Genomic DNA, 26,572 nt, shown 5'->3' with positions numbered 1-26,572 from the left:
AGCCGGGGATTGAATCCGTGGCGCTGTGAGGCAGCAGTGCTAACCATTGTGCCACCGTGACACCCCCATGGAGGGAGAGAGAGAAACTTTTCAGGCTGACCAGTGGTGTATTTAACTGAAGGGGGTTTTACAACAAAAAAGCTGGAAAGGCTTTGAGTTTAGTATTTTGGTTGTTTCTAATAGATTTCAGTACTCAGGGGGTTGAATGAGCTGAAAGGCTTATGTTCCGCCTTGATGATTGGCAGGCAGCAGAAGCGCGTGCTGCCCGCTGACTGATTGATTGACAGGCCGCAGGAACCTCCTCCTCCTCCCCCTCCAACCCGGGGGCGCGCGGCGATCCACGGCGCAGGCTCACGTGATAAGGGGTCGCGCGCAGACCTGTTGTGCGCGCATGTGACGGTAGTTCCGCTCGGATGTCAGTGGTGGTTGGATCGTGGCCTGTCTGTGTTTGGCGCGAGACGGCTGGTCCATCTGGTAACGGTCAGCGCGAGGAGAGGAGGTGAGAGGGGTAAGGGGGAGAGCGGGGCGATTGTGGCTGCAGCTTCACCCCTCCACCCACACACACACAGCCGCTGATGTGTGTTCTCTGCAGAGCTGGCAGCACCAGGGACTCAGGCTGCACACTGACAGCGAGTGAGAGAGAGAGAGACAGCCTGCAGAATCTTTATTAGTGTCGCAAGTTGGCTGACATTAACACCACAGTGAAGTTACTGTGACAATCTTGGTCCGGCGCCTGTTCGGGTACACTGAGGGAGAATTTAACATAGCCAAAGCACCTAATCAGCAAGTCTCTCAGACGGTGGGAGAAAATCGGAGTACCCGGAGGAAACCCACGCTGACATGGGGAGAACGTGCAGATTCCGCACTGACAGTGACTCAAGCCGGTAATCGTACCCATGTCCCTGGTGCTCAGAGGCAGCAGTGTTAATCTCTGTGCCACCTTTACTTTTCACACTTTGGAGGATTAAACCATTCATCTTACTCCCAGTTTCCACCCTGTACCAATCAAAAGATTATCAACCTGAAAATGTTAACTCCTATTTCTTCCCCGCTCAATAATTTTGATTTGATTTATTATTGTCACATGCATTAGTACACAGTGAAAAATATTGTTTCTTGCACGCTATACAGACAAAGTTAAGGATGCCCCCTGACCTGCTGAAAATCTGTTTCCACTCTTTTATTTCAGGGTCCAGTTGTTTGATTTTTGTCCTTAATTTTATATATTTTTCCAAATGGAAGCTCTTAAGTGAATGAATGAGAAAGAGAGCTGCTTGCTTGGGCTTGTCTAGAGTACTCCAATGCGTTTTCATTGTTAGCCCCTTGAGGCCCAGTAACGTTACTATGGAAAGTTCAACCTGTCTTCAATTGTTTCAGCACTGAACCATGCTTATTACTGGAGTCTAGAGGTTAAAAAGAATCATTTTTTTTGTGATCATCACAATAAACATTATTTCATTTAATTGTAGATTATAGTAGAGATGGGTGATATCAAATTTCTTGATTACTAAAGTGGGAATAATTACCCAAGTTGAAGTAAGGAAGAAGCCTTGATCTTAATTTTAAAGTAACTAAAGACTGAATTAATGACAAATTATTTGAAAACATGATTTCAGAATTGCACACCTACAAGGGATGAAATTGCAAATGGAAGAAAATAGGAAGAACTCTTTTTAAAAGGAAGAATGTGAAGAGAACATTTCTTCAGTGTTTAATTAAATATGGAGGGAGTTCTTCTCAGAAATAAGATGGAAAAACAATGGAGTAAAATCACCATGATATATAGTTAATGGAAGTAATCCCGAGGAAGGGTTATTCTTGAACTCGGGGTGTTGAGTGTTTCAAAAATTTATCTGCCCTCGGACTTCATTTTAAAGTAACAGAATAATGGGGTGACTGACTTTGTGGGGGGGGGGGGTGGTGAAGGTTTTTTCAGATTTTCCCACCTGAAGAGTTTTGATTCAAAGGAAGTTTTAGTTTTGCACAGTAGTTAGAACCATAGAATCCCTACAGTGCATTCGGCCCATCGACCCTCAGAAAGAGCATCTTAGGCCCACCTCTGCTCTGCCCTAACCCCATAACCCTGCGCATTTTCCATGGCTAATCCATCTAACCTACACAACTTTGGACACTATGGAGCAATTTAACATGGCCAGTTTATTTAACCTGCACATCTTTCGACTGGGGGAGGAAACCAGAGCACCTGGAGGAAATCTACACAGACACAGGGAGAATGTGCAAACTCCACACTGACAGTCACCAAAGGCTGGAATTGAACCCGGGTCCTGGTGCTGTGAAACATGTGTAATCTTTTGATTGAAGTTCCATGATATTAGGGTTGACTGATCTTTACAGACAATATAACGTCTGATCTCAAACCAGTGCAATATAGTTCAGTTGTGAATCCATTGTTTAAATGAGACTAATGTCACATAAATAGGAGGTCTTGTGGTACAATGATTGCACCTCAACTGTGTGCAATTGGAAATGATTGTGAACAATTTTTAAAGTATAAAGTTCCACTTGAGCACTGGTGTCCACTGCAGTTTCAAAAGCAAAGATTCAAAACATTGTGAAAGGGGTGCATTTATGTTCACTGCTACTTTACGTATTGCAGAAAATGCCAGATAAATGCTGTAAAATGCAACATTTTGTTCCATGAAGACTTCTACAAGAAGCTCATTTATTAAGTATGCATACATGATTAGACCAGCTGAATGAAGTCTGAGGGGAATTTTAGTTCCACCTGAAGTATACATGGTTACAGATGAACAGACTTATTTATCTTTTCAATTTTAATGTGTAAGTAAGGTAGAATGGTATACAGCTGTATCTGCACAAAGTTAAATGGAATGGAGAGGCGATGGCCTGGTGGTATTATTGCTAGACTATTAATCCAGAAACTCAGCTAATGCTCTGGAGACCTGGGTTTGAATCCTGCCATGGTAGCTGGTGGAATTTGAATTCAATAAAAAAAATATCTGGAATTAAGAATCTACTGATAACCATGAAACCATTGTCAATTGTCAAAAAAATCCATCTGGCTCACTAATGTCCTTTAGGGAAGGCAATCTGCCTTCCGTTATCTGGTATGGCCTACATGTGACTCCAGAGCCCCAGCACTGTGGTTGACTCACAGCTGCCCTCTGAACAAGGGCAACTAGGGATGGACAATAAATGCTGGTCAGCCAGTGACGACCGTGTTCCACAAATGAATAAAAAATATTGAATCAGAATGAAGTGTGCTGTTTGATGACTTTGAGATACAAGTATAACATTGTAATCCCCTGCATCATTGCTGCCCTTCCAATCAGCTTTCTCTAGATTGTGGATTCTGAAAGAATGGTTGGTGAGGAGAGACTTTTGTATAAGAGGTGCTTACCTAGTGTGAGAATGTCTTGTGGTCACATGCCTATGGATCTATTGGCTCTGTTTAGAGGAGCAAATTAGGAGGTATTCTCAGGGAAATGTACTGAAGAGAGGTGGCAGTTTTTCAAGGAATGTCTGTCTAGGGTTCTACAGGACAACGTTCCGAGCAGACAGGGAGGAGTTGGTAGGTTAAAGGAACCGTGGTGCACGAAAGCTGTGCGGTACCTACTGGAATTGTTATAGCTCTAGCTCGTTAGAGGGGTCAGTTTTTGTTCAAAGCGTGCAGGAAGGTTTTTTGACTCAGTATGTAGACAGGCCAACTAGAGGTGAGGCTATATTGGATCTGGTGCTGGGAAATGAGCCAGACCAGGTGCTAGACTTGGAAGTTGGTGTGCATTTTGGTGATAGTGACCACAATTCGGTTACGTTCACCTTAGTGATGGAAAGGGATAGGCATGAACCTCGGGCCAGTGGTTTTAGCTGGGGGAAGGGTAATTATGAGGCTATTAGGAGAGAATTAGGAAACATAGGTTGGACTAGGAGATTACAGGGACTGGGAACGTCCGACATGTGGAGTTTTTTCAAGGAGCAGCTACTGCGAGTCTGTGATAGGTATGTCCCTGTCAGGCAAGGAGGAATTGGTAGGGCTAGGGAACCGTGGTGCACCAAAAAAGTTTCTTTGTTGGTTAAAAAGAAAAAGGAGGCTTATGTTCGGATGAGACGTGAGCACTCGGGTAGTGCACTAGAAAGCTTTAGATTGGCTAAGAGGGAGTTGAAGAGCGAGCTTAGAAGGGCTAAAAGGGGACATGAGAAGACTTTGGCGGATAGGGTTAAAGAGAATCCTAAGGCGTTCTATAGGTATGTCAAGAACAGAAGGTTGGTTAGGGCAAGTTTAGGGCCAGTTATAGATGGCAGAGGGAAGTTATGTGTGGAACCGGAGGAGATTGGTGAAGCATTGAACCAATATTTCTCTTCGGTGTTCACGCAAGGGGACATGAATATAGCTGAGGAGGACACTGGGTTGCAAGGGAGTAGAATAGACAGTATTACAGTTGATAAGGAGGATGTGCAGGATATTCTGGAGGGTCTGAAAATAGATAAATCCCCTGGTCCGGATGGGATTTATCCAAGGATTCTCTGGGAGGCAAGAGAAGTGATTGCAGAGCCTCTGGCTCTGATCTTCAGGTCGTCGTTGGCCTCTGGTATAGTACCAGAAGATTGGAGGTTAGCGAATGTTGTCCCATTGTTTAAGAAGGGGAACAGAGACTTCCCCGGGAATTATAGACCGGTGAGTCTCACTTCTGTTGTCGGCAAGATGTTGGAAAAAATTATAAGGGATAGGATTTATAGTTATTTGGAGAGTAATGAATTGATAGGTGATAGTCAGCATGGTTTTGTGGCAGGTAGGTCGTGCCTTACTAACCTTATTGAGTTTTTTGAGAAAGTGACCAAGGAGGTGGATGGGGGCAAGGCAGTGGACGTGGTATATATGGATTTTAGTAAGGCGTTTGATAAGGTTCACCATGGTAGGCTTCTGCAGAAAATGCAGATGTATGGGATTGGGGGTGATCTAGGAAATTGGATCAGGAATTGGCTAGCGGATAGGAAACAGAGGGTGGTGGTTGATAGTAAATATTCATCATGGAGTGCGGTTACAAGTGGTGTACCTCAGGGATCTGTTTTGGGGCCACTGCTGTTTGTAATATTTATTAATGATCTGGATGAGGGTATAGTTGGGTGGATTAGCAAATTTGCTGATGACACCAAAGTCGGTGGTGTGGTAGACAGTGAGGAAGGGTGTTGTAGTTTGCAGGAAGACTTAGACAGGTTGCAAAGTTGGGCCGAGAGGTGGCGGATGGAGTTTAATGCGGAGAAGTGTGAGGTAATTCACTTTGGTAGGAATAACAGATGTGTTGAGTATAGGGCTAACGGGAGGACTTTGAATAGTGTGGAGGAGCAGAGGGATCTAGGTGTATGTGTGCATAGATCCCTGAAAGTTGGGAATCAAGTAGATAAGGTTGTTAAGAAGGCATATGGTGTCTTGGCGTTTATTGGTAGGGGGATTGAATTTAGGAGTCGTAGCGTTATGTTGCAACTGTACACAACTCTGGTGCGGCCGCACTTGGAGTACTGTGTGCAGTTCTGGTCCCCACATTACAGGAAGGATGTGGAGGCTTTGGAGAGGGTGCAGAGGAGGTTTACCAGGATGTTGCCTGGTATGGAGGGGAGATCCTATGAGGAGAGGCTGAGGGATTTGGGATTGTTTTCGCTGGAAAGGCGGCGGCTAAGAGGGGATCTTATTGAAACATATAAGATGATTAGAGGTTTAGATAGGGTGGATAGTGATAGCCTTTTTCCTCTGATGGAGAAATCCAGCACGAGGGGGCATGGCTTTAAATTGAGGGGGGGTAGTTATAGAACCGATGTCAGGGGTAGGTTCTTTACCCAGAGGGTGGTGAGGGATTGGAATGCCCTGCCAGCATCAGTAGTAAATGCGCCTAGTTTGGGGGCGTTTAAGAGATCCGTAGATAGGTTCATGGACGAAAAGAAATTGGTTTAGGTTGGAGGGTCACAGTTTTTTTTTTAACTGGTCGGTGCAACATCGTGGGCCGAAGGGCCTGTTCTGCGCTGTAATGTTCTATGTTCTATGTTCTAAGAAGAAAAGGAAAGCATACAAAAGGTTCAGAGAGCTTGGCAAGGATAGGGATCTAAATGAGTATACGGCTTGTAGGAAGGGACTAAAGGAGGAAATTAGGAGAGCCAGAAGGGGTCACGAGAAGGCCTTGGCAGGTAGGATTAAGGAAAACCCGAAGGCGTTTTATAAATATGTGCAGAGTAAAAGGATGAGACTGGAAGGAATGGGGCCTATAAAAGGTGAAGGCGGGAAAGTCAGTACAGAACCAGTAGAAATGGCAGAGGTGCTTAATGAGTATTTTGCCTCGGTTTTCACAGAGGAGAAGGACCTGGGTGGATGTACTGCGGGCTTGCGGTGGACTGAAAAGATTGAGTATGTGGACTTTAACAAAGAGGTTGTGCTGGAATCTTTGAATGGCATCAAGATAGATAAGTTGCCGGGTCCGGATGGGATGTACCCCAGGTTACTGTGGGAGGCGAGGGTAGAGATTGCAGAGCCTCTGGCAATGATCTTTGCGTCGTCGATGGAGACGGGAGAGGTGTTGGAGGATTGCAGATGTGGTTCCTATTTTCAAGAAGGGGAGTAGGGATAGCCCAGGAAATTACTGACCGGTGAGTCTAACCTCAGTGGTTGGTAAGCTGATGGAGAAGATCCTGAGGGACAAGATTTATGAGCATTTAGAGAGGTTTAGTATGCTCAAGAATACTCAGCATAGCTTTGTCAAAGGCAGATCATGCCTTACGAGCCTGGCGGAGTTCTTCGAAAATGTGACTAAACACATTGACGAAGGGAAAGCGGTAGATGTGGTTTATATGGATTTTAGCAAGGCGTTCGATAAGGTCCCCCATGCAAGGCTTCTAGAAAAAGTGAGAGGGCATGGGATCCAAGGGGCTGCTGACCTGTGGATCCAGAACTGGCTTGCCCAAAGGAGGCAGAGAGTGGGTATAGATGGGTCTTTTTCTAAATGGAGGTCGGTCACCAGTGGTGTGCCCCAGGGATCTGTTCTGGGACCCTTGCTGTTTGTCATTTTCAGAAATGACCTGGATGGGTTGGTAAGTTTGCCGACGACACAAAGGTTGGTGGGGTTGTGGATAGTCTGGAGGGATGTCAGAAGTTACAGAGGGACATGGATAGGATGCAAGACTGGGCGGAGAAGTGGCAGATGGACTTCAACCCAGATAAATGCGTAGTGGTCTATTTTGGCAGGTCAAATGGGGTGAAGGATTACAATATAAAGGGAAAGACTCTTCGTACTGTAGAGGACCAGAAGGACCTTGAGGTCCGGGTCCATAGGACTCTAAAATCGGCCCCGCAGGTGGAGGAGGTGGTTAAGAAGGCGTATGGTGTGCTGGCCTTTATCAATCGAGGGATTGAGTTTAGGAGTCCGGGGATAATGATGCAGCTATATAAGACCCTCGTCAGACCCCACTTGGAGTACTGTGCTCAGTTCTGGTTGCCTCATTACAGGAAGGATGTGGAAAAGATTGAAAGGGTGCAGAGGCGATTTACAAGGATGTTGCCTGGATTGAGTGGCATATAGGCTGAGGGAGCTCAGTCTTTTCTCCTTGGAGAGACGTAGGATAATAGGAGACCTAACAGAGGTGTATAAGATGTTGAGAGGCATAGATCGGGTGGACTCTCAGAGGCTTTTTCCCAGGGTGGAAATGTCTGCTACGAGAGGACACAGGTTTAAGGTGCTGGGGGGTAGGTACAGGGGAAATGTTAGGGGTAAGTTTTTCAGATACAGGGTGGTGGGTGAGTGGAATCGGCTGTCGTCAGTGGTGGTGGAGGCAAACTCAATAGGATCTTTTAAGAGACTCCTGGATGAGTACATGGGACTTAATAGGATGGAGGGTTATAGGTAGGTCTAAAAGGAGGGATATGTTCAGCACAACTTGTGGGGCCGAAGGGCCTGTTTTGTCCTGTAGTTTTTCTATGTTGCAAAACTAGCTAATGGATGCATGTTTCCTTTTTTTGCTGGTAGTGTTTACGTTCACCCTTGTGTTACTCAAAATTGCAATCTTGCTTATTTTTCAAAAATTTGTCCTTGGGTAAATCTGGTTAATACTCAACCTGTATTGATTCAGTTTCTTCTGTTTTTGCTGTGGCCTCTTAACTTATTTCAATCTTTGGAATATTACCACTATTTCTTCATCTTTATGCTTCAAGGTCTCGTGTTTATCTGAACTAAAACTGAAAAGGTTATCTGTAGCTTTTAGTGTTTAATTTTCAGCTTCCTTTTATTTTTGTCCTGTTGCACTTGCTGTCACATAGAATTATGTAACTCCACTTCCCTTTTCTGTCATATTTCAGTTTCTTTTTAAGCTGTTATCTTTTATCACACTGTCCTTTTTCTATTTTTGGTACTCACAGCTGGCTATATTTAAATTATAGTAAAACTTAATTGCATATTTTAATTGCAGGGAAACTTAATTATTTTCTAACGGAAGAAATATGTTTGTTGCTTAGGTAATGGCTGGGAGAAAAATAAATCCTGTTTTTTTTTTGTTCCAGGCTATAATTCCATACACAGTCAACAAATTGCATTGGCAAAAAAGACAGCTATTGCCTCCCTTCAAAAAATGGAACATCAAGAGATGCCCAACACAGAAGCTGCTTCTATTGTAATGAAGGAGGATCCTTGAAGATGTAATTGATTATTGCAGTAATTACAATACAACTGAGGATTGTAAAAGATTATTTTCAATAACTAGGACTTCATGTAAGACAAGACAATGAAAAGAAAAATTGTACGGCCCTCTGAATTTCTGTTTGTCTGAAAGGCAGAAATATCTCTGAATAAGGTGCATCAGTAAATATCTTTAGATATGAAGAAATGGTAAGATGACTTTTTGCCATTGAGCAGGCAGAATTTGTCTGTCTTCTAATTAACTCCCAGAACTATTTATACCGTAATAATATGCCCAGCTACAAAAGCAAGGCCTAAATCATTGGACTGAGACTTGCAAAAGAGGTGCTGCATTTCTGTTATTTTTTTTAAACACAGCATTTCTTCCTTGTGCTGTACCCGTGGATTTAGTCAGTATCTTTTAGAGTATGTCATCATGGCAAGATTTCGCAGAAAAATGTGGATCACATTGGTACTTTTTCTTTTATTTGTTTTTGGTGTCATGATGGGCTTGAAGACTCTGAGACCTGAAGGAGCTGGGTTTGGCGATGGCGTAGGACTGGAATTATTGCCGCAACTTCGTCCCCGAGCTGATGTTGGTGAGCGTCGCGCAGATCTCCCCAAAATTCAAAGATCATCAGACACTGGAACTCCTCCTCCTCGTGATTCAAAAATGAATGAACAGCTTGGCGTGACGAAAAGAACACCCATGTCTGATGCAAACCTGGACCAATTTCCTCCAGTGAATTATGATTTGCATGCATTTTATTATTCATGGTATGGAAACCAAAAGTTTGATGGTAAATATATACACTGGAATCACCCACTGGTTCCCCACTGGGATCCTAAAATAGCAAGCAGTTATCCTAAAGGAAGGCACATTCCCCCTGAAGACATTGGTGCCAGTTTTTATCCTGAGCTAGGAGCTTACAGTTCCAGGGATCCTGCAGTTCTGAATGCACACATGAAGCAATTCCGAGCAGCTGCAATAGGTAACGTGACTATCATTGCATTGAAATTGACTTTGTTGAATACAATTTTAATCTGACTGGTAGAATTGTTGTTTTTCTTTTCCTTTCCGTGCCCTGCCACTCCTCCACCCCCCCTCAATAAATTTCTTGTTTGTCAACAGTAGCTGCAATACCCGTAGCAATTTAACCATAAATAATTGGAAAATAATGATTCGCAACCTTAATAAAGATAATCAGATGGGCCACCCTGGGGGAAAGAAACTTAGTTGCACATGAATGGGAAGTAATTGAAAAGCTGCCAAAATTTATCCTTCCATTATTTTACATTAAAATTGAGCTAAACTGCCTTGAATTTAACACTCCAACATTAGAAAGTACGATATTTATCAAATTCTGATGATGGGTTATAGACCTGAAATATAATATGTTTCCCTTTCCACAGATGCTGCCTGACCTGAATATTTTTGTTTCAGGTTTCCAGCATCGGCTGTATTCTGCTTTTTAAAAAAAATTATAACGCTCCTGTGAAGTGCCTTGGGATGTTGTATGACATAAAGGCACTATATAAATAAGTTGCTGTCACATGAGTCTGCGAACTCCCTTTGCAAGGAAATAATTCACACCTTTAGTAAATAAGAGGAATAATTACATTTTTTTAAAAAGATTGAATGCTGATTAATACTGGGCACAGTTTCAAAGGGATGCTGACAGGCACCAAGTCACCTTTCTCTGTGTACACCTGGATAGTGGCAGCACAGCTGAGCACCCTGTCTACACAAATGCAATTTCTAACAGTTCATTGGTTAATGATATGAGATAGGAGCCACCCAGCTAATTTTTCTTGTCTGTAGCCTCTGAGTAATGAGACTTTGATTAACACGTTCAGCACAGACTGGGGATCTAACCTTTGATCATTTGGCTTGTACGAAATTTAAAAATAGAATTTGTTTCTTCAGTTTTCTCTCCTGCTTTTCTAACCCCCTCAACTAATAAGTGCTCAAGCTGAGTACACTATAACAGTTGCTGCTATGGCTTAGATAATCCACTGTACAGATCACTGATTAAACCTGGGATTGTTTTTTTTTATATGGCTTGGCAACTTTTCGGACAAATTCGCAGTTCCCAGGATCAATGGTTTGGCTTAGGGCAAAATTGAGTGCTAAGTCTTGCACGCAAAGTGAACCCACAGCAAGCTTTTGATGTACTACTTCACTATTTAGTTCAATGTGTCATCTTTGTTGTAAAACCTTTTCAAAGTGAATGTTATTCACTTGCTAATTGGAGACTTCAGTGCTGTTACGGTTCTGTGGGGATCTTCTCCATCTTGTAAGATACGTTAATACAAGGTGGATATTATCTCAAAAGATTCCTCATAAGCTATTCACTAGTAAATTTTGTTTTGGTGAAATAGCAGCTTTTTCAAAAAAAAACTGGAAAAGATTAGCTTGCAGCTTTCCAGTTATTTCAATGGTGTGACATAATTTGACAAGACCTAGTCTTAAAATAATTGAGGACAAAAGCCAAATAGCTCATATATTTGCATGTTCAGAATGGTGACCTTTGAAAATTTGCAAATGGAGTTCAGCGTGAGGTGATGCACTTTGAGCACAAAGATAAGTTGAACAGTTTTCTAAACGGTGAGAATCCAGGGACTGCAGAGAAACAAAGATATTTGGGAGTCCAAATACATAAATCATTAAAAGCAATGAAAAAGGACTTTGGAATGATGGCCTTTATTTCCAGGGAGCTGGAATACAAAATGGAGGCACTTATGTTTCAGATACGCAAAAAGCCTTGATCAAACCTCATCTGGAATATTGCATTCATTTTTGGGCACCACATCTCAGTGGGATCTATTGGCCTGGGAGAGGATGCAATGCCGATTCATCAAAATGATACTGGGCCTTAGAAGGTTAAATTATGAGGGTAGATTTCATAAACCTGGTTTGTATTTCATTGAGTATAGAAGGTTAAGGGATAATCTTATCGAGGTTTATAGATACAGAAACTATTTCCATTGGTGGGGGCTCCAGAACAAAGGGAACAATCTTAAAAATAGAGCTCGGCGATTCAGGAGCTAAATCGGGAAGCCTGATTCACACTAGAAACCTGGAACTGTCCTCCCAAAAGACTGGATGTTAAGGACAGTTGAAGCTTTCAAGACAGCAATTGATAGATTTTTGTTAGGTAAGGGTATCGGGATAAAATGGAGATGAGATATAGATCAACCATGATCTACTTGAATGACAAAGTAGGGCCCTGTGATCCTAAAAGAGAATGCTTCAGCAATGCTGCAGAGATGGGGGAAAATAGCATAGTTATTACACTGTCACATGTATTTCAGAGCACAGGAGGGTTTCACCAATTGACTTTTGTCACCTGAGCAATGAATCATCAGCAACGTCTCAATTTTCATGATTCATTCAAGTTTAGAGCAATTCATTCTTCAGCACTGTTCTTGAATGCCAATCCCTGCAGTCTACTTTGCCTAATTAAGAATTGTTTTATGAAATTACTCTGAATTAAAGAAGCGCAAGCTGTTTTGGAAGATTTAAATTTGAATTCAGCAACTTGGGCTGTTTTAAATCTGATGGATTCTTTTGATAGAAGTGTTCCCTTAATGTGAGAGGGGAAGAATGTACAAATGAAAAATATCTAAATAGGAATCTCTTTGTTTCTCTCTCATCATATTCAGCTAAAACATCCAGTCCATGTAAACGTCAGAAAATCCATTCAAATTCTTGTTACATTGAGAATATTTATTCCAAATGGAATACATTAATAGGAGTGGGAGTAGGCCATTTGGCCCTTCAAGTCTGCTCCACCATTAATTATGATAATGGCTGATCATCCAACTCAATAGCCTGAAAAATCTGAGACGTGTTTCAGATTTTTAAAATGATGAGGCATAGATGATGTAAAAACCCTTTCTAGCTAGCTATTATTAGGATATGGAGCTTTAATATGCTGACACTATGGCTTCCAATACTCTTCTTGAGGCAGTTAGAATAATAAATGCAATGTTGTCATCCGACAAATCTGGTGTGTTGATCCCATTAAACAAAATAAAAATCATGTGCAAGGAGAGAAAAGAGCTGACGTTTTGAATCCAGATGACCCTTTGTCAAAAGTAAAAGGCATAGAAAGTGGGAGATATTTATACTGCAGGGTGAGAGAATGAAAGATGTGTTAACACACGATCCTGCTCCTTGCCCACATGTCTGTCCTTGGCTTGCTGCAATGTTCCAGTGAAGCTCAACACAAACTGGAGGAACAGCAACTCATCTTCCGGCTAGGCACTTTAAAGCCTTCAGAGCCTTCCTGTCTCAACACCGAAATCAACAACTTTAGATGATTTGCTCTACCCCACGTCGGCCGCCTTTTGTTTTCATTTTATTTTATTTAGAAAATAATACTGTTCTCTACCTCTTATTTCTTTATTGTCTCTCTTCATTTTTCTTCCCTTCCCCACTCTTTCCTCCTACTTTATCCCCCTTCCTTACCTTTTCTCCCCCTTTTTTACATTCTACTTCTGTCCCATCTGTCTCTCTCTCTCTCTTTCCCCCCACCCCTCCCCCATCTGTCACAGCTTACAGCTTCTCTGCCGTTTGGCCAGTCACACCCTTTATTCTCTCTGGGGACAGCTATTAGCAGTCTTTTCCCCTGGTTTCTGTGGCCATGGCTCATCTTTCTTTCATTTCCCCCCCCCCCCCCCCCGCAGTATAAATATCTCCCACTTTCTGTGCCTTTTAGCTTTGACAAAGGGTCACCTGGACTCGAAACATCAGCTCTTTTCTCTCTGTACAGATGCTGCCTGACCTGCTGAGTTTTTCCAGCATTTTCTCTCTTGGTTTCAGATTCCAGAATCCGCAGTAATTTGCTTTTATAAAATAAAAATCATACTTGAGCTGATGCACTTTGTGCTGGCCTGATTTTTGGTTGTCTTTAGCATCATACTCCTCACTGTAGGCCTCCAAGCACTCTAATGTGATATATGAAAGGAAGAATAAAATCTATCCTTTTACTATTGGGGACCTGGCATGATAATGCCGCACACTGACCGTTATGCTTTGCTGGCATCTTGGTGATTGTACTGAAGTGCTTTGTTTAACTAGCAGCTATTATACTAGATATGTAACCACACTGTTGTAGAGATTTCTAACAGGCATGTCTTACAGTACAATTAGCCAACAGGTCGTAACTGAATGATTTTACACAATGCAGCGAATAGATTGGATAGTTAATCAACGGTTTTTTATAAAATTAGTATCACAAGTAGGCTAACATTAACACTGCAATGAAGTTATTGTGAAAATCCCCTAGTCACCACACTCCGGCGCCTCTTCAGATACACCTGAGGGAGAATTTAGCATGGTCAATGCATCTAACCTGCACATCTTTCGAACTGAGAGAGGAAACCAGAGCACCCAGAGGAAACTCTCACAAACAGCGACCCAAGCCGGGAATCAAACCTGGGTCCCTGGCGCAATGAGGCATCGGTGCTAATCACTGTGCCACCATGGTGGTGAAGCTGTATGTGTCCTCCAAATGGTTAACTATTCTTGATCAAATGTCTTGTGGCAACACTTCCTAATTCTGTCCTTCGTTTTGTTTTACGATTAGGCTCTGGTTGTGTTACAGGTTTATGTTATTCATATGTCACAATCTTTGACGTTTGTGTTGTCGCAGTATATCAGAAGGAGTTGCTTGATAGTGCTTAATGAGAATAAGATCCATTGGATCAAGTGAATTGAGCCATGCATAGTGTTACTTAGTGTGTGCCAGTATTCTGGAATGTGTTTGGCACTGTACAGTTACAATTGGCTTCCTGTTCACTAACTCTGCAGGTGTGTTGGCCTTGTCCTGGTATCCACCTGGATTGTCTGATGAGAATGGTGAACCCACAGAAGATCTCGTCCCAGTTATATTGGAAGCTGCACATAAACATCAATTGAAGGTATTATTTTTACTTGTCAAGTTTCTAGTGGAAGGAATTGGGCATTGTTTGAAAAAAGAGATATGCTGTTGAAGATTTTCATCTTGCGCACACATCAGGACAGATGCAAGTTGATTTATTATTGTCACAGGTATTGGTATACAGTAAAAAGTATTATTTCTTGCGTGCCATAAAGACAATGCATACCGTTCATAGAATACATAGGGGAGAAGGAAATGAGAGGGTGCAGAATGTAGTGTTACAGTCACAGCTTGGATTTGCAGTAAGTCTGATGACAGCAAGGAAGAAGCTGCTCTTGAGTCGGCTGGCACATGACCTCAGACATTTGTATCTTTTTCCCGATGGAAGAGAGGATGTCTGTGGTGTGTGGGGGCTCTTTGATTATGCTGGCTGCTTTTCTGAGGCAGCGGGAAGTGTAGACGGAGTCGATGGATGGGAGGCTGGTTTGCGTGATGGACTGGGCTACGTTCACAACACTTTGTAGTTTCTTGTCTTGGTCAGAGCAGGAGCCATATCCAGCTGTGATACATCTGGAAAGAATTATTTCAATGATGCATCTGTAAGGATTGGTGAGTCGTAGCTGGGCCTAGAGGGGGCCCTAGGGCAACACCATCATTTGGGCAAATATGCTGTAGTTAAAACTGAACTCAACTGTGCAAGTTGCAAAGTCCATAAGTTAAATGAGTACAGAGTCAGATCTAATGTACCAAAATAAGGAGCATCAAAGTGAACAATAATCTGATTGGAGTTGCCAATATTACACAGGATAGCTGTGTATCGTGCATATTCATGAATGGGCTCAAGTCTGTACTTTCAGAGCTGTAAAGTGCCCAGTCTGCCTCAAATTACCCTGAAAGGATAAGGTATGCCAAAAATTTGAGCAACAGATGAAGCTAGCTGTCTCATACTGCTATTGTACAGTAGTGACACAGTGGGTATTTCCACGAACAGGATGCTGCCATCGAGCAAAAGAGATGTTCTGCCTATCACACATCAGTAATATAGTATAGGAAAAAGCTGTTCTGCCTATCACGCAAATTAGTAAGATGGTATAGGAATCTTAGCATTGGTACAATGGCAGGACGTATGCCATACATTCCAATGACTTGTGGATTGTACCAAACAGCACATCCCCTCAGCTGTTGTAGGCACAGTGACCATACTTCAACAGCCCCTGTTTGCAAAACTCAGAGCATACTATGTAATGTTAGATGTAATTTTGCAATTGGACAGCACTAGCTGAACAATCCTGAGTGTGCTAGGACATAATGTCAACCAATTTAAGGTTCAGTCAGGCTTCCAATGCGGCTCACTTATGGCTGGAAGCTACATATATTTATACGCAGGCAAAGTAATATGTCCAAGCATTGTACCTCTTTTGACTTAAGCAAAATTGTGGTTGGGAGGCGGGGGGGGACAATAGTTCCCTGAAGCATTCTCCATGGCAACATCTAAACCGGAGTCGAGTTGCAAACCAACAGCAGCCTTTTCAATGCCGGATAAGTTGTTGCTTCCTTTGAAATTTGACATTTTTGCATCTGATGAATGCAAAATGAAAAGCTTCAACAGCATGTCTCTTCTTTCAGCGGTACTCAAGTTCCACACTTTTGAAATATCTGGATCAATTATTATAAGTTCATAAGATAAAAGAGCAGAATTAGGCCATTCGACCCATCAAGTCCGCTCTGCCATTAGATCATGGCTGATATGCTCCTCATCCCCATTTTCCTGCCTTCTCCTCATAACCCTTCAACCCATTACCAATTAAAAATCTGTCTGACTCCTGTTTAAATTTACTCACTGTTCCAGCATCCACCGCACTTTGGGGTAGCGAATTCCACAGATTCATAACCTTTGGTAGAAGTAGTTTCTCCTCAACTCTGTTTTAAATTTGCTATCCCTTATCCTAAGACTACGACCTCTCATCCTAGAATGCCCCACCAGCGGAAGCATCCACTCCACGCCTACTTCATCCATACCTTTTATCATCTTGAATACCTCCAATTTGATCTCCCGTCATTCTTCTAAATTCCAGAGAGTATAGGCCCAATTGTAGCAAAATTCAGAAGAAAGCTAAACAAACCATTCTCTCCACAGACGAACACTGTGTTGTACCGATGAAACATTTTTCTGAAGCAATAACCTCTTTGGATTCCTTGAATGATCCCATCATTTAGTTGTATTTTTGTGGTGTGCAGTTGTGCTAATAGGTAACAAAGTAATGACCCATTCTGTGTAGGATCCAGGAGCTCCCTTCCTAACAGCAGCGTCGGTGTATCTACACCACATGGACTGCAGCGGTCAAGAAGGTGGCTCACAAGGGCAATTGGGGAAGGGCAATAATTGCCAGCCTAGCCAGCAATGCCAGAATCCTGTGAAAGGAATATAAAAGGGATCATGGCATTTGAGAGGGTGGAAGTTTTATCTTGAACTTCTAAGCTGGATCGGGCATGAAACAATGTTTGATTCATTGCGTCACCAAATATCATTGCAGTTTATTGCGTGTACCTCGGGTTGTTGCAGTGAGCTGCACTTTCCTCACCAGTGTCTGGAGTTCCAGCCATTCAGGGTGGGTGAGGTGGCTCAGCGGTGAGGGACAAAAAAAAGGAAATTGTCACTAACTGGATAATGTATAAAATGCAAAGCTGTTTGGACATGGAAGCTTGCTTAAGGGAGAGATTGTACGTGAGGGAGGGAACAGAAATTGTTTTTTTAATTTGGAATTATTGTTGGATATGGGGAATAGATATGCAACACTGTGCACATAATATTTAAAGTGTACAGTTAATATAAATGTACATTATGTTTGTATATATTATGTTGTATGATATCTTATTTGATAAACCTTGCACTTGCATAGTGTCTTCCATGTTTTTAGGAGTCCAAAGCAATTTAAAACCAATTAATTGCTGTTAAAATGCAGCCACTGTTGTTTAGTAGGCAGAAATAGAATCATAGAGTCATACAGTGTAGAAGGAGGCCATTCAGCCCATCAAGTCTGCACTGACTCTCTGACAACGTATCTTACCCAAGTCCTCTCCCCTGCTCTATTCCTGTGACCCTACACATTTACCATGGCTAATCCATCTAACCTCCACATCTTTGAATGTGGTGACCAGTTTGCACACGGCAAGATGCCAGAGAGAGAGAGCGAGCGCCTGTTTTTGACTGTTTATTGAGGTATAGATGTTGACAGGTCTATAATATTAGGGGAGCTCTTTATGCCTGCCTGAACTGGCAGACAAAGCCTTGGTGTACTGACCTGGGTTTTGCAATGAGATTTATGATGAGGCTAACAGTGCCCACTGATACTTTGAATTAAAACGAGACAGCAATTTTGAGAGTGTCCAGATTTTGGTCAATGGAACATGCTGTGTATCTATCAGTAATAATTCTGATCAATAATGGTTCTTTTCGCTTGATTGGTCAATTTGGGATTATTTTGGACAAAGAACAGTACAGCACAGGAACAGGCCCTTCGGCCCACCAAGTCTGTACTGACACAGATGCCTCTCTAATCTAATATTTTCTTGTCTCTATGTGGTCCATATCTCTCTATTCCCTGCCAATTCATGTATCTATCCAGATGCCTCTCGAATGTTGTTATAGAATATACTTCCACCACCTCCTCTCACAGTGCATTTCAGACATTCACCACCCTCTATGGGAAAAATTGCCCTTGCATCTCTTTTGAACTTTTCCCCTCTCACTTTCAACCTATGCCCCTGAGTAATTGACTCTTCAACCCTGCGAAAAGGACTCTGATTATCCACTCTATCCAAGCCCATCATAATCTTGTAAACCTCTATCAGGTCCCCCCTCATCCTCCAACGCTCCAATGAAAACAATCCAAGTTTATTCAACCTTTCTTCTTAGTCCACATTCTCCAAACCAGGCAACAGCCTGGTAAGTCTCTTCACCCTTTCCAATGCATCAACACCCTTCTGGTAGTGTGGCAACCAGAATTGTACACAATACTCCAAATGCGGCCTAACCAAAGTCTTATACAGCTGCAACATGATTTTCCAATTCCTATACTCAATGCCGCAACATGATTTTCCAATTCCTATACTCAATGCCGCAACAATTCCTATACTCAATGCCGCATGCCATGTGCCGCCTTGACCTCCTTGTCCACCTGAGTTACCACCTTCAGGAACTATGGATCTGCACACCTAAATTCCTCTATGCTAATATTTCTAAGGGCTCTACCATTTATTGCATACTTTCCTTCTGCAGCAGACTTTGCAAATCACATCACCTCACATTCATCTGGATTAAATTCCATCTGCCATCTTTTGGCCCAGGTCACCAGCCGATTTGTATCCTGCTGTATTCTCTGACAATCCTCCTCCCTATCTGCTACTCCCCCAATTTTTGTATCATCTGTGAATTAACTAATCACACCACCTACGTTTTCCTCCAAATCATTTATTTATATATATATATACAGAGGCCCCAGCACTGATACTTGTGGAAGAAGTTTCAGTTGGTCTTTTATTCCAGACATTGTAATCTGCTTGGTTTGAGTGCCGATGTCTTTCGCTGCAATTCCAGAAACTGACCGTTAATGCCAGACAAGAATGACTAGATGAAGAACGATGAGTTAGAATCAATTTCTTATTCTTTCCAAAGCAGCAGTGTCTTCTCTTAAAAACCATACAAAGTGGAAAATACAAGTTATTTGTCAGAAATCATATGTTAATTTCCCACCTCTCGCACGTCATTACCTTATTTTAATTTCTGCAAGGTTGATTTTTAAAAACAAAATTAGATCACTGTTATTAAATAAATATCTGGAATTTCTGGCTTATAAACATAGCCTTTTCAGAGTACCAATCTTGTGGATAAGAGAACTAATTTTTCTTTGGTGTTTATTATACCTTTTTTCTCTTTCCCATTTACCTTGTAAACAATTTAATAGCAAACTGAAACAGATGCCTCAGTTATCATTTTACTTTTCTGGACTGGTTGTTGAGAAATTTCATTTGAAACTCTGAATTTAAAAAAAAATCATTTGTCATCATTTAAAATTAAACTGAGTACCGGTGAATTTTGTTGTCTTATTAGCCCTGTAGCCATTACTTTGATTTCATATTCTGTAACTTGTAAAGTCATTTTCAAATGAACTGATGGAGTTAATTCTAAATAAAAACTGGTGACTGTTTCCATCTGGTGGAGAACGGCATTGCGACAAAAAATCCAAACTAAAGCGGATTATGTATCCTGAACGTGTGTGCTGCTTGAAACAAAATAATTTTATATAATGGCATCTAAAGTATTATTCCTGGACAATGCACCTAGGGGTTACAGTTATCTGTTTGGACATTAATGAAACTGCAGGCCTGGATAATCCAATTTTTAAAAGCAAAAGTGAGATATTTTTAGTGTGCTGCATTTGACCTATAAATATTTTTAAGAAATAGTGTGTTTGAACTAGATCGGTGTGACTCCGATTTTTCATCAGCATATCTTTACAAACATTGGAAATGTCAATTTTATTCATGCTTTTTGTTAAATTGTCAATGTAACTTCATTTTTATGTTCTGATATTCACTTCAAACATTATATTTTCCATAGTGTAATGAAATGCATGTATTCTGGAGACTGTGAAGGTTACAATGAAGCTAACAATAACCTATATCTTGCTGGAGATGAACATTTTGAGCAGGAAACAATTCTGCCGGCAGCACACTTTTTTGTAACTATTTATATTCTGCCTATTACTCTAAAACTGGCTTTGCGCAACCTGCATCTACTGTGTAAAAGTGACTACCGAGCTGGTGTACTGCCAGATACTTTCAAGTAACCCCAGGAAACATCTTCCATAGAAATTAATGTGCTCTGCACTGGTGTGTCAGGGGGATGTCAATAACTTTGGTAAGGGGAATACTGGAAAGAAGGCATCAGCTGGCCAGGCAAGCAGCTTTCACCAAGTCGCAAAATGATCTCGAGTGCAGAGTCATATGTAGAACTTGGCAACAGGGCCCTTCATATCAGCACCATGGCTTTTTTAATTAAGAGAGAGGATTTGCATTCAGTTACCAATCAGATGATATTTTATCACAGAAACATTATGCATGTTACTGACGGTTATGCAGAAGCAATTGTGATTCCTTTATTACACAGCTATCCACAGTGTTTACGTTATCTGAAAGGGGTGAAACTTCAGTAGCTCGCTCTTGCGTGAATATGTTTTCTTCACCTATGACAGATGGCTTCATTTAGGAACATTGAAGAGCCAAGCGGCACCTCAGCCCGGATGTTTGAGAGCCTGTTTTCTGTCCCGAGACTATTATCTCCAATTTCATAAAGGGTCTGTCAGGCAACGTTTGGCAGTGTGACACCAGGTGAAAAGACCAATGGTCGTGTGTGTTAAAATAGTGCAGCAGTAATGGGCTCCACAAGAAATATTTTCAGCAGTGAAGAATGTTCCTCTTGCTCCTGGTACCTTCATCTGGAGTTAGGTGTGAGGCGATGTCATTGATTCAGTTGGGGACCATCATGAGGCTTTCGTTAGAGACAGATCTTCAGCCAGAGGAGGGGCTACATTCCTTCGGGACCCCCAAACCTTCACCCACAAAAGCAACGATGCTGCTCACATCTTCAACTGCACTGTTTTGAACAATTATCAAACTTTTACGAAATTGTTGCAACTTGGCCATTAATAATAAACAGCGGCTTCATTCCCCAACAAAACATGTTATAGATAGATTTCTCGAGATACGTTTTTCGCAGTTCAAGTTGGAGAGGGAACTCCAACCAGAAAATTCCAGTCTCTGTGTGAGTGCGCCATGGTCAAAGGACCAACTATTGTAGGGAAAGCAGTGTTTGGAGCTAAGTATTGAAGCAGTGAAGAAGAGTAAGTTGAAGCTTAAAACTGATTTTACTGTTCACCACAGATCAGAAACTTGTACAGGCCAGTGGGTGATTGCTGATTACAACAGCAGCAGGATAGATCTGAATCAGGAGGAAAATGCTGTTCCAGTAAAACTTCTAGACTGTTATTGAACTCATTTGAAACCAAATACATCTAAGGAGAGGCTAGATAGACACACGAGGGACAAAGTTATGTTGCATGGGTTAGGTGAAGAGAAACAGGAGGAGGCTTATGTGGAATATAAACACCAAGATTGACCAATTGAACAAGATGGCCTTGTTCTGTGCTTTAGACTCTGGCCGCAATATTATCTTGGAGGAGTGTTCAGTGCAGGGGAGGAGTTTTGGCCAAGAAGCCTGAACGTATGGATTTCCTAAACATTGCAGGTGGGAAACCTGGAAAAAAAAGACAATAGATGGTAAAAGATCACTGGCAGGCTTCAAGTGAGGTAGGACGTTTGGAGCCGGGGGTGGTTGGATCAGAGTGTTTATGCAGGACGCCACAGGGGAGGGTGCATATGATGTTAGCGGTGTGGAAGAATTAAGATAGTGTTTGACATGTGGCGAGTGGGAACAGATAATACAGAGTAATAGACACTCCAGTGCAGTACTGAAGGAGTGCTACACTGCTGAAGATGATTTTCAGATGAAGTATTAAACCAAGGTCCCTGTGGCACTACTAAAGAAGTTGTTGAGTTGATTTATTAGCGTCACAAGTAGGCTTACATAAACACATACGTTACTGTGAAAATCTCCTGGTCGCCACGCTCCAGCACCTGTTCGGGTACACTGAGGGAGAGTTTAGTGTAGCCAATGCACCTAACCATCACGTCTTTCGTACTGTGGGAGGAAACCCACGCAAACATGGCGGGTGTAAGACTCTGCACAGTGACCAAAGACGGCACTCAAACCCAGGCCCCTGGCGCTGTAAGGCAGCAGTGCTAACCACTGTGCCACCATGCCGCCCGCAGCATGGGGTCCATATATGCTGCATAATGTTTAACCCTCCATAAAAATCATAAAAACAGAATTTCTGGTCATTATCACTTTGCTGTTTGGACCTTGCTGTGTGTAAATTTGCTGACATATTTCCTACACTATAGCAGCGACTGCATTTCAAAAGTACTTTATTGTCTGTGGAGCACTTAGAGATGTTCAGTGTCTGAATGATGACACAAATGCATGTCTTCTAATCTGTCTGACCTTCAATGAATAAGTTTTATGAAAAGGACTTGTTTCTCACCTACAATGCTACGTATTGGCAGGCACTCTGAATCCTATTTATCATGCAACTTTCTTGACAGGTTTGGGTCATATTTTCTATTGATTTTTCTGCTTGTTTCCCCTACTTTTGCTTCTTGAACATGATGATATAATTACATTTCAATAGTCCTGATACAAATAGAAATCTATCTTGTTTTATTGTAGCATAGATAATAAGAATATCCATTAGAACTTGCCTGATGGAACTGGTTCGTCACTAAGTGATCCCCTGATATGTAACATCTAATGTATTTCAAATTCTTTTATTCAAATTAATGAATGGCTTTGCAATCATTCTTTTTCTTTTTTGTATAATGACACACTTAATGTATCAACATTCATGGATTATTCTTCGTGAGACTGCCAAGAACAATCCAAAAAGCTGCAAGACAAGTTAGAAACCATTCTAACCCAAGGAGATAATTTACAAATTCCACTTTAGTAGTTGATTACTGATGCACTGTGATATAGATGTGTAATTGTACTGAAATAAAAACTGGGCCTCTTAAAAGAGATTCATGATCTTTTATTTTCAAAGGTGACCTTCCACATTGAGCCATACGAAGGGAGAGAAAACACTTTGTACAGTAATTTGAAGTACATCATTGATAAGTGAGTTTTTTCCCCAATCAGCATTAAATCTTGGTGTTGATTACAGTAATTTTTCATGTAACTCATCTCTTGTTTAAATCGTTGTTTAAATATAAGTATAATGAATATGCTTTTTCAGAATACAGTATGATAACATTGTGGATCAAATATTAACAGTTTTTCATTTTAATCTGCACTGAAAAACCTAAAGGTACCTTGACATTGATTTATTGCTGAAAAAAGTCACATGTTGAAGCTTTGTAGGCCAATCACAAGAACACCAAAGTAAAGGGATCTAGTGCCAATGCGAAGCCAACTATGCCGGCCATACGTCTCAAAGGCTGCAAGATCATACCAAACATGTTCTGATGTCCTTTAGGGAAGAAAATCTGCCATCCTTACCTGGTCTGGCCTACATGTGACTCCAGAGCCACAGCAATATGGTTGACTCTCAACTGCCCTCCAAGGACAACTAGCGATGGGCAATAAATGCTGGCCGGCCAGCAACGCCCATGCCCCATGAAAAAAATTAAAAATATGTTCCTTTGGCTGTTCACAATGCGCAATGTACCAAACGTACCCAACCAGTTCATGCTTGCAAAATCCAAAACAGTGTTCAACATTAGATGTGATTCTGCGATTGGACAAAAGTTACTAAACAATCCAGTGTGCTAAGAATTACACTGACAAAAATCAACCAGGCTCGCAGTGTGGTGTACTTGCCTGTGCTAAAAGCCTCATTTATTAATAAATATGGCCCTGTACTTTGTGGACAGAACATGTACACACATTGCACCTGTTTCAACTAAACAAAATAGGTGACAACCACTCTTGTGTTTCATTCCCCAAGGCATTGCGTTGACCATGAGGTTACAGATTATATTTGAGTAAAACTCTGCTGCTGATGGCCCACGTGATGCCCAGTCTTGAGTTGCTAGATCTGTTCAAAGTCTATTCTATTTAGCATGGTGGTAATGCCACGCATGATGGAGGGTATCATCAAAGTGAAGACGGGACTTTGTCTCCAAAAGGACTATGGTGGTCACTCCTACAGACACCATCATGGACAGACGCACCTGCAGCAGGCAGGTTGGCAAGGATGAGCATCTGCTGCAGTCCCAGTCTAGTAGCTATGTCTTTTGGGACCCAGCCAGCTCGGTCTGTGGGTGGCTCTACTGAGCCACTCTTGGTGATGGACATTGAAGTCGTTCACCCAGAATACATTTTACACCCTTGATACTTCCTGTAATTGGTATTCAACATGGAGGAGTCATCAGCTGAGGGGGGACAGTTTGTGGTAATCAGCAGAAGGTTTCCTTGCCCTTGTTTGTCCTGCTGCCATGAGAGGTCTGCAGTATTTTAGCTGGAATGTTGTCAGGACCCATAGCCGTTGCAGTATCCAGTGCCTTCAGTCATTTCTTGATGCCATGTGAAGTAAATTAACTTGGCTGGAGACTGGCATCCATGATGCTGGGGACCTCAGGAGGACGACAAAATGGATCATCCACTCGCCAGTTCTAGCTAAAGGTTGTTGCAAATTCTTCAGTTCTGTCTTTTGTGCTGTGCTGGGCTTCCCCATCGCTGAGGTTGGGACTAAAACAGAAAATGCTGGAAAATCTCAGCAGGTCTGGCAGTATCTGTGGGCCAATTTAAATTTTGGAATTTAATGTTTCGGAAATCTTGTGCCTGTATGTTCATGGCAAAATCATGTGAATAATGCCAGTATTTTTTTTCTTTTGTTTCTTCCCTTTATAGATATGGATCCCATCCTGCATTTTACAGGTGCAAGACCAGCGCAGGAAGAAACCTTCCAATGTTCTACATTTATGACTCGTACTTAATAAGCCCAGGGTCTTGGGCCAATTTTTTCTCTGCATCTGGATCGCATTCTCTTCGAAACACTCAATATGATGCATTATTCATTGCCCTGATTGTGGAAGAAAAGCATAAAAATGAAATTCTTCAGGCTGGTTTTGATGGGATGTATACATACTTTGCAACAAATGGATTCTCCCATGGTTCTTCCCATCATAACTGGCAAACAATAAAAGATTTCTGTGATAGTAATAACCTGATGTTTATTCCAAGTGTAGGACCAGGATATATAGACACCAGCATAAGGGCTTGGAACAACCACAATACTAGGAACCGAGTCAATGGTAAGTATTATGAGACTGCATTAAGTACTGCCCTTCTAGTGCGTCCAGAAATAATCACTATAACTTCCTTTAATGAGTGGCATGAAGGAACTCAGATTGAAAAGGCTGTGCCCAAGAAGTCAAGTCAGTTAGTTTACCTGGACTATTTGCCTCACAAGCCAGATATCTACCTAGAGCTTACTCGTAAATGGGCAGAAAAATTTCGCAAAGAGAAAGAACAGTGGTTGATGTGATTTTTTGAGTCTTGTGATGGGGAAGAGAATAATTTTGAGACACAGCATCAAGCATTATAAAAACATGATTTTTTTTGTCATGCAAGCAGAGTTTTGGGTGGTTCGATTCTTCTAAAATCAAAAAGTCCTGTGAAATCACTAGCGAGAGAATGAGTTGCGGTATTGGGTTAGACGACATTGAAGAAAGAGTTGTGACATTTGTGAAACTTTGAACTGTTTTTCTTCTGTTGAATCTTCCACTAGGTATACTTTTATGGATGCTAGTAGCCCTGTTTTGTCCAAGTTACTGTTTTTCATATGTGGTCCTGATTTGAGTGTCTGCAGTCAGTTCAACCATTGGAAGTATTATACAGGTCCGATTTCTATCATTATGCATGGGTATGGTGGTGGTAGTGATCATGAATAGTAGCATTGGTTGATTGGTTCTCTCCCAAAGCCACAGATGCTGAGGACACTTATAGTAAGAGTAACACAACACAATTCAGATATTTAAATTGGGATCCTCCTTTTATTCTATATGGCTCATTGGTGAAACATTGGTGAAATTACCAAACAAGCTATCGGTAGCAGTTACTAATCAACTTAAACGCTAAATCTTTAACTTGGTGGTTCCTCTTGGAGCACTGTAAGCTTTCAGTTGCATAACTGATGGAGAATATCGAGATGTGTTTTCTGTGGAGATAGGTGATGGGTCAGATGCAATCACGTTTAACTTTGGAGCTACTCCCCAACTGATTGGAAACCTGTGAATGCCCTGTATGTTTATATTGCCATGTTCATACCAGTTAAAGAAGTTTACCTTGAGCTCTTGTAGTCTCCGTACTGCACCAAGGCTCAAGACACTTGGAGATTCATAAGAATAGATCAGGTGAAGGGTGGGGTGGCG

At 41.7% G+C, this 26,572-nt stretch overlaps 1 protein-coding gene across 2 annotated transcripts; it reads left to right on the top strand.

The window, feature by feature from the left end:
- Window positions 1–379: 379 nt before the first annotated feature.
- LOC144493556 (glycoprotein endo-alpha-1,2-mannosidase-like) lies at window positions 380–25,829 on the top strand. Of its 2 annotated transcripts, XM_078212650.1 has the most exons (6): window positions 419–884; window positions 8,519–8,653; window positions 9,151–9,625; window positions 14,452–14,561; window positions 23,242–23,315; window positions 25,050–25,829. In XM_078212650.1, the coding sequence occupies exons 3-6, from the start codon at window positions 9,307–9,309 to the stop codon at window positions 25,684–25,686; spliced, it is 1,140 nt and encodes a 379-aa protein (XP_078068776.1). In that variant the 5' UTR covers window positions 419–884; window positions 8,519–8,653; window positions 9,151–9,306; the 3' UTR covers window positions 25,687–25,829. The 2 variants fall into 2 exon arrangements, with proteins under 2 accessions (XP_078068775.1, XP_078068776.1); XM_078212649.1 differs by having other exon boundaries at window positions 380–499; window positions 8,519–9,625.
- Window positions 25,830–26,572: the final 743 nt, after the last annotated feature.

The sequence above is a fragment of the Mustelus asterias genome, chromosome 5, assembly GCF_964213995.1.
Source record: "Mustelus asterias chromosome 5, sMusAst1.hap1.1, whole genome shotgun sequence".
NCBI lineage: Eukaryota > Metazoa > Chordata > Chondrichthyes > Carcharhiniformes > Triakidae > Mustelus > Mustelus asterias.
Note: the sequence above shows the minus strand (reverse complement) of the source record. Positions and strands in the feature narration are given on the sequence as shown.